Source organism: Diabrotica undecimpunctata, chromosome 1 (assembly GCF_040954645.1).
Source record: "Diabrotica undecimpunctata isolate CICGRU chromosome 1, icDiaUnde3, whole genome shotgun sequence".
NCBI lineage: Eukaryota > Metazoa > Arthropoda > Insecta > Coleoptera > Chrysomelidae > Diabrotica > Diabrotica undecimpunctata.
Genome location: NC_092803.1, coordinates 193,437,990 through 193,445,882, shown reverse-complemented (window position 1 = coordinate 193,445,882; position 7,893 = coordinate 193,437,990). Strand labels below are relative to the sequence as shown.

At 33.2% G+C, this 7,893-nt stretch overlaps 1 protein-coding gene across 1 annotated transcript; it reads right to left on the bottom strand.

The window, feature by feature from the left end:
• Positions 1-430: 430 nt before the first annotated feature.
• LOC140441946 (uncharacterized) lies at positions 431-3,558 on the bottom strand. The gene is made up of 2 exons (XM_072532960.1): positions 3,476-3,558; positions 431-1,366 (listed from the first exon to the last, which is right to left on the bottom strand). The coding sequence occupies exons 1-2, from the start codon at positions 3,513-3,515 to the stop codon at positions 525-527; spliced, it is 882 nt and encodes a 293-aa protein (XP_072389061.1). The 5' UTR covers positions 3,516-3,558; the 3' UTR covers positions 431-524.
• Positions 3,559-7,893: the final 4,335 nt, after the last annotated feature.

Sequence of the window (7,893 nt, the reverse complement as noted above, 5' to 3'; positions counted from 1 at the left end):
ATATCGTGATTATCGATATTGGGCATATCCTGAAGGGATTTAACAAAAAATAGCTTCCTATGTAAAATGTCCATTATGGCCTGAATTTCTACAGATCCCGCCTAGTCTAATCCAGATATTTATTCTATTCATATATGTTTTGTAATACACCTACATTATACATAGTTATAAGTGGCGGTTTAGGTACATTTTTTAATTTTTTTTTATAAAATTTGTTGTATGTCTTATTATTCTCTCCTATTCATTTATTTCTGTATATCTTGTTTAGTGTTCTCGTTTCTTAATTAATTTAAGTTCAACTATTTTACAATATGGTTTCCGAATTTTTTTAGTTTAGGCTCGGTGTGATGAACATACACTACAGGATAGAACTTAAATTGGCTATTTACTACTGTTAAGAGGACTCTAAAATAAAAAAAACACAAGACAATTTTCTAATTAAAAATATTTATTATTGAAACTTAATATTTCAATTTTTTATATTAATTTTTTTTAACATACGAGTATGTACGCTGATAAAATAGCTAATTAGCAACAGATGTTTCTTCTACACGTAAGTCGTTATGTTGTCCGTTCTGCCCAGAGCTGCTACTACCGTTTATAATGAGGTTTAGGTTATATTCTTGAATGCTGACAGAAACTCCAATGTATCTTATTCTGGTATTGTCCTTTGTATTAGTGATTAAAACGACACCTTTTATGCTCACCTGATTGGCTGCACTTCCGTTTTCTTGCTCTACTTTTACTCTAAAGTATGAATCGTTGGGGGTAACTTCATCTTCCTCGGATGAAACGGCACTCGAGTTATCATCTCTCTCTGCTTCAGCTTCTTCTCTTGAGATGTTATTTTGAAGTCTTATAATAAATACTTGATTGTGAGTATGGACATGTAATATAGTTTGATTTATTAAAGGGGCAGGAAGACCACTGGTTTTTGTATCACTATGTGCTGTTACAGAAATTTTGTTATTTTTAACATTAACACAGAGATCTGGTCTGTCTTTATCTTCACAAGAGCTATGATGAGCTTTTTCACCAGAATGGTGTGGAGCTTTTACACCAGAATGGTGAGGAGCTTTTTCACCAGAATGGTGAGGAGCTTTTTCACCAGAATGGTGAGGAGATTTTTCACCAGAATGGTGAGGAGCTTTTTCACCAGAATGGTGGGGAGCTTTTTCGCCAGATATGTGATGGTCTTTTTCACCAGATTTGTGATGGTCTTTTTCACCAGATGTATTATGAGCAACTGCAGTAGTGTTGGCTAGCCATTTATCATCCACACAAATATTAGAGCCATTGCGTCCAAGTTGTAAGTTTTCGTTTGGATAGATCACTACAAGCATGTACTCGCTGCTGTAAGCTTGTCCTAAAAATTGTAAAAAGATTAAAATAGTGATCAAAAGATGTTACTATTTTTTGTATATAAAACTGTTGAATATGAAATACTGATCGATTATTGAATGATACATGATGCAATAGTGCCATGATGATTAAAGTATACAAAGATCAAATCTACCCTTGCATAGAATAACGTTGTAAGTATAATTTGTGACAATTTGGAGTTACGGTGTTCTTATTGTACAACTTTGGTGTTCTATTTACCAATATCATCGATGTGGCAGAAACTGCATTTATAAAAAAGATTCCGAATTGAGTGTTATCGGAAATATAAAAAATATTTGAATTATTTGTAGAATAACCCGGTAACTACATACAATGTTGAACCAAATCCAATTTTCGTCGAAAAATATTGTATCGTACCATAGTGAATCAAAATAATTCCCATATTTCAAAACCTACACCGTAACTATTATAACAATTTTATTTGCCGCATTAATTTCTAAGTTCCGAAAATTGTACAGAAATATGATTCATATGTGTCAACATTTTTCGCGGCAATATTGTAAGGATAGAAGGTGTAAATAGGCTAGATGGTGCTTTGCTTACAGTTGAATAGTACACAGTGCAGGTGTTGTTTTTAAAAATCAAAGTAGTTGTTCTTTTATAATTTTCTATAAACAAACAATTGATCTTAAAACCATTAACATCAGAATGTGGCGAAGGAAAGTATCCGACAGGGCAGAATGGAAGAACACTGTTAAGCAGGCAAAGACTCACAAAGAGTTGTAGCGCTAATAGAAGAAGAAGAAGATAAATAAACAAGAATAACTAGTTGAATTTTATAAGATTCCGTAAAAGAACATAATGGAACTGAACACGTGGAACTCATACAAGAAAATTGTTCTTCATTTGTATATACATGTAAAGAATTTGTGCCTATATAAAGTGATTTACGTTAGGTCTATCTTAAATTTTGTTTATTGTTCAGATCTTATTTTAAGGAGAGAACTAATAACTTTTAAAACAACATTAGAAAAACAAAATGAAATATTTGATAACTTTGAGAAAATTTTACCGACCGATTGCAGGTATAAGCAATCCGATACTTGCTAATCAACGGCTCTGGGCGAATAAATTGGTAGATAGTAGGACACCCTTTTTGTCCTGGGGTTGAGAAATGGTTTCGAAGGTGGATAAACTAATATCTTGGTTAACGGCATAACGATGTAAAAGGCAAAGGAAAACCACCATATTAAAGATCCCTATGGATATTCTAGTATAATCATCATGGATTTAGAAACTAATAACAGCGTTACTGATCATGGCCCTTGGAAGCCACTATCCGGCAGGGGAGAAGAAGACAATGCACAATTCAAGAAATGAACAGGTTGAATATCGATGTACTGGATATCATTGAAGCCAGGTGGCCCAACTCAGGTTTTTTTTTTAACAGAAGAAGCCACAATATATTATTCCGGTAGCAACAATAACCAACACAGACATGGCGTGGCAGTAATAGTTAATAAAAAATCTAATAGAGCGGTGGAATGCTATTTCCCTATCTTAGAAAGAGTAATGGTATTAAAGTTGGTGACATCTCATACCAAACCGAATTTGATACAAGTTTATGCTCCCACGGTGAATGCCGACGAAGAAGAAGTGGAATTATTTTACCTATATATCGAAGAGGCAATGAGAATAACGATAACAAGAGAAATCACGATAGTGTTAGGTGATCTCAATGCAGTGATTGATAAGGGACAAAGCAGAAAGTGTATAGAAAACTATGGTCTGAAAAATCAAAAACGAGAGAGTAGACCGTCTGTTGTCTGTTGACCATCTAGAGTCGTCAAACAGACGACTTTATACATGGTGATCGCCCGTAGATACATCGGAGAAAGCAGTCAGGAACCAGATTATATACATTATGATCAATAAAAGATACCGTAATGCTGTTCTGTAGTTTTATAAAATAGCTTATAAGATATTATATCCTGCTTGCTTAGAAATCAATTTTTTTAAAAGTTTATTAACAATCGTGTTTATAATCATTTAATGTTTTAATTAAAGAGAAAAAAATGATGTATTTTTTCTTATTTATCATCTAACTACTAGATTACTGACAATTACTTACCTACAAAGAAAGCGCACAACACTAAATAAAGGTACTTCATTGTTGTATCTTCTGTTTCAGTGTAAACAAACAAGAAACTGTGTCTATGGATAGTAAATGTTACCTATTTATACAAATATTTAGCTGTATCTTAACATAAAATTAATATTAATAACTGAGGTGTTAAATTTCCATATTTAGTAAATCCTAAAATTTTTTCAAGCGTGAGGTATTTTAAATTCAAACAAACAAAATTAGGTGTTTTATAATTTATGTTAGAATAATAAGCTTTATGGTAGTAAAATCCACAAGGAAAATAATTCCTGTAGCTGGCTGTATACCACGTATAACAAAAGAGGTTAGTCTTTGTATGTGGGTATATTTTATTTTATAAAATAAAATATACCCACATACAAAGACTAACCTCTTTTCTTTATGGTAGTAATATTACTAATTTATTTAAACAAATTTTTTCCTGAGTTTGGGCCTTTTCAGTCTTTTTAGCTGTCTTTTAGTAAATATCTTACCTACTACTGACTTCATTTCTGTTAATTCATTCGCCTGTTGAAGTAAGGCTTTGTTCTCGCCACGTAACTTTTTAACTTCAAGATCTTGTGTGGGTTCCATATCTGTATTTATTCTAAATACAAAAATTATATTTTTATCTACTATGTATAGTAGTAGAAGTATTGCATAAAGTTGAGACTATCATGGTTTCATTCAGATAACTGATCACAGCATATTATGGAACCTTTTAAATACTTGACTGGTTTTATAGTTTTAGGTAAATCAGTTTTGAGTTCTTGACACACTGAGTCCACACCTGGTTTTCCAGCTCTAGAACTAAAAAATAAATGTTAGAATATTACTTTTGTGTCATAATATTTAAAGAGTTTCTATTAAAAGATGTATAGGTTATTCCACGAATATACGACTGTTTTGGATTATTGCGACAACGAATATTTTACTGTGCAAGTAGAAGTATGAAAGTAAATTGGTCTAATTATTATTTCAATAAAAAGGGTCTACTGTTAGTATGACATCTGAACTAAAATTATTTCAGTTAATAGATAGACGCAAAATTTATTGTGAAATTTAATCCGAAAATAACAAAAATTTTTATCAAACGATCATTTTTACGCAAATGTGTTCATCAGACATTTGGGTTGGATTTCGGTGAAATGTATACAATAAAGAGGCGTGCCGGGTTTCTTTGATATTACACTATTTTATTACTTTATTAGGTACTACGACTGTAATAAAAATAAATGTACTATTTTTAATATAAATGAAACGAAATTAGCAGAACGATGGTTCAGAAAATATAGAAAAATAATCTATATAATATTTCACTTTGTTAGTTTTAAATATTTGTTTGCTTTGAGTGGATGTACTCTTAAAAGTTCCGAAAGTAACGGGTATAACATACTGGCTATTAATAGTTAAAGTACCGAGTCGTTACAGATATCAAAAAGTAACGAAAATTTAAATACAGTTTCATATATCACCGACTGATTTAAGTTTTAAAAACCGTCCGTATAGATTTTGAGTTTGAGTTTTTTGGATAAAGAGCGGTCCTTCCATATTTTTGACAGTCGACTCATCGCGTTCTTGGCCATCCCTATTCTTCTGCGAATTTCCGTATGGGAGGAGGCTGTATTGCTTAAGGAAGATCCTAGATACGTGAACTCGTCTACTTTCTCGAATTGATTTAGGGCGCCTGTTGTTTGGAGGATATTCGCGTGGTCCACAATCATGATTTTTGTTTTCTGATTATTAATCTTGAGCCCACACTTGTTGCTTTCGGTTTCTACTCTCTTTATCAGTCTCGACATCTCCTCTTCAGATGTTGCTATCAGTGTTGTATCGTCTGCGAATCTTAAGTTTGAGATCTTTTTTCCTGCAATCGAGATGCCGCCTCTCCATCCCATCGAGTGCGTTCCTCATGATGTATTCTCCATATAAATTGAACAGGTCTGGAGATAGTATGCACCCTTGTCGTACACCTCTGCTGGTTTTGAAGGTATCAGATTGCTGGTTCTCAATTCTTATTTTAACTGAGTTATCTTCGTATAAGTTTTTAATTAATATTGCCAAATGATCTGGAACTCCCATCTCATGAAGAACTGTCCAGAGAACTTCCCACTTCACACAATCAAATGCCTTTTGGTAGTCTAGAAAACAGATTATTATTGGAATTTTAAATTCGCGGGCCTTTTCTATGAGCTGCCGCATATTAAGGATTTGCTCTCTCGTACCCTTCCCTTTGACAAAGCCTGCTTGTTCTTCAGGAATTTGTTTGTCTAAGTATTGTTGCAAACGGCGTTTAATGATTCTTAGTAATATTTTGCTTGGATGGGAAATTAGTGAGATGGTACGATAATTACTACACTTTGTAGTTGTTCCTTTTTTATGGATTGGTATGCACAATGATGTGCGCCATTCTCTGGGCCACTTTCCGCATCTCCAAATTTTATTACAAAGTTTCCACCTTATGTAACATCCTTTGTCTCCCATGTTCTGAAGGAGCTCTCCCGTGATATCATCGCAGCCAGGGGATTTATTCTTCTTGGGGTGAGTTACAGCTTCTTCAATCTCGGACAGCAGAATTTCAGGTTCAGGGTTGTATGCGATGTTTTCGAGGGCTGAAGTGTGGCCTAGATTTACGTGTTCTTCCCTGTAGAGCTCTAAACAATAGTTTTTCCATGTTTCCAACACTCTGTCGATATGACTTATGATAATACCATGTTTGTCCTCTATTGCATAGTTCTTGGGTTTAAATTCTCTCGCAAGAATTTTCACTTTCCGGAAGAGGTCTTTGGTTTCATTTCGATATCTGTGATTTTCTATTTCTTGACAGATTTCAGAGATGTATTCTTGTTTGTCTTTTCGGCATCTTCGTTGAATATCTCTGGAGAGAGCTTTATATGTCTGTTGATCACAGGGGCCAACTTTAAGTTGCTTTCTTTGTTCAATCACTTTCCACGTGTTTCTGCTGATCCACGGTTTAATGCTATTATTTATAGATGGTTGGCGACATTGGTTCACTGTTGTTACGATGGTTTCTAAAGTTTATATCTGCCATAATAGTATTTTAAAAATGGGAAGAATTTACTATTGTACAATTCAGCACATTGGACCATTTAAGTCGATACCTTAAACCGAATTTAAAACAGTCGTATATTCGTGGAATGGAGTATAGAATAAAATAGTGTTTACCTAGATTGTGTAATTATCTATTCCACAATCCTCCTTAACTCCCTTTTGGAAAACCTTTTCTGCCTTTTAAGTTGATTTATGGATAAGCTTTTTAATTCTAATTCTAATGGTAGATAAAGAGAAGGAATCGCATCACCCTTCAGTTTGGGTCCTTTCTTTTATTTATATTTCAGTAACTCATGCTGCAAATTTCTTTTAAAGTCTTTCGGCTTAAAGTATTTGGAAGAAATCTTTGAAGTTTTAGTATTAAATTTGTCTTCACGGCAACAAGCAAAAACCCACAGTTTTTTTACTACCGAGTCCTTGGGAAAACTATAAAACCTAACAGATTTATCGGCACCTCTTGTCTGATTATTGCAACTAGCTACAGCACAACGCATTTTATGTTTAGCTTTTAAACTATTCCTAGCAAACACCCCTAAAAATACAAGAGGGGTATAAGTATGATTGAGTTTTAAATATTAACTCAATAATAATTAAACATACCTTATTTAATATTTATATAAAGTAGGTGTACCTACAAAGCCACTATCGCTCAAAAAACTTGCATAAAGAGTTGAAAATGTTCTTAATAATAATTTTTTCTTACGAAAGTGCCAACAAATCAACTTAACTCTCACAAAAACACTATAACATCTTTTACAAGCTTACCAAAGAAGGCAAAAGTTAAAACATTGATAAAATTGTAAGCCGTTGTTTTAAAGCATCTAATGTAGGTATACGTTGCTCTTCGTACATTGTGTAAATTTTTCGTCTTATTAAGAAGTCTTTATCACTTTCGTCAATACATTTGGTAGAACCGGCATCCTTACGCTTCTTTTTTGTTTTAATGGGATTTGATGTAATTCTTTTCACTGTGGTTAGAGGTATTTTCGTTAAATCAGATATTATACTGGCAGCAGTATTAGCAGTAAGTCCTCTTGTAAGTAAAGAACTATATATTGTTTTTACGATTACTTTAGCGTCAGCAGATAAATGCTTTTTCTTTGCTGGGACCCTGGAAGAAGCACCATCAATGTTTTTCCAAGGACGCCACATAATGCTGTTTTATAGGTATAAATAGGTATAACACTGGTAACACTTGTAACACTTTCAACTAAATGAAACAAAATGTATATTTAAAAATTTCTCATCGGTATTATATACTTTTACAAATTATACAGAATAGAGGGAACCTGTATAATTATTCCAGGAAATACTTAACGATAAACACATAATAA

Excerpts from the sequence above, each read along its gene's own strand:
- LOC140441946 (XM_072532960.1), bottom strand. The coding sequence starts at position 3,515 with ATGAAGTACCTTTATTTAGTGTTGTGCGCTTTCTTTGTAG. Across the intron at positions 1,367-3,475 it reads GTTGTGCGCTTTCTTTGTAG|GACAAGCTTACAGCAGCGAG; the intron begins GTAAGTAATTGT and ends TACAATTTTTAG.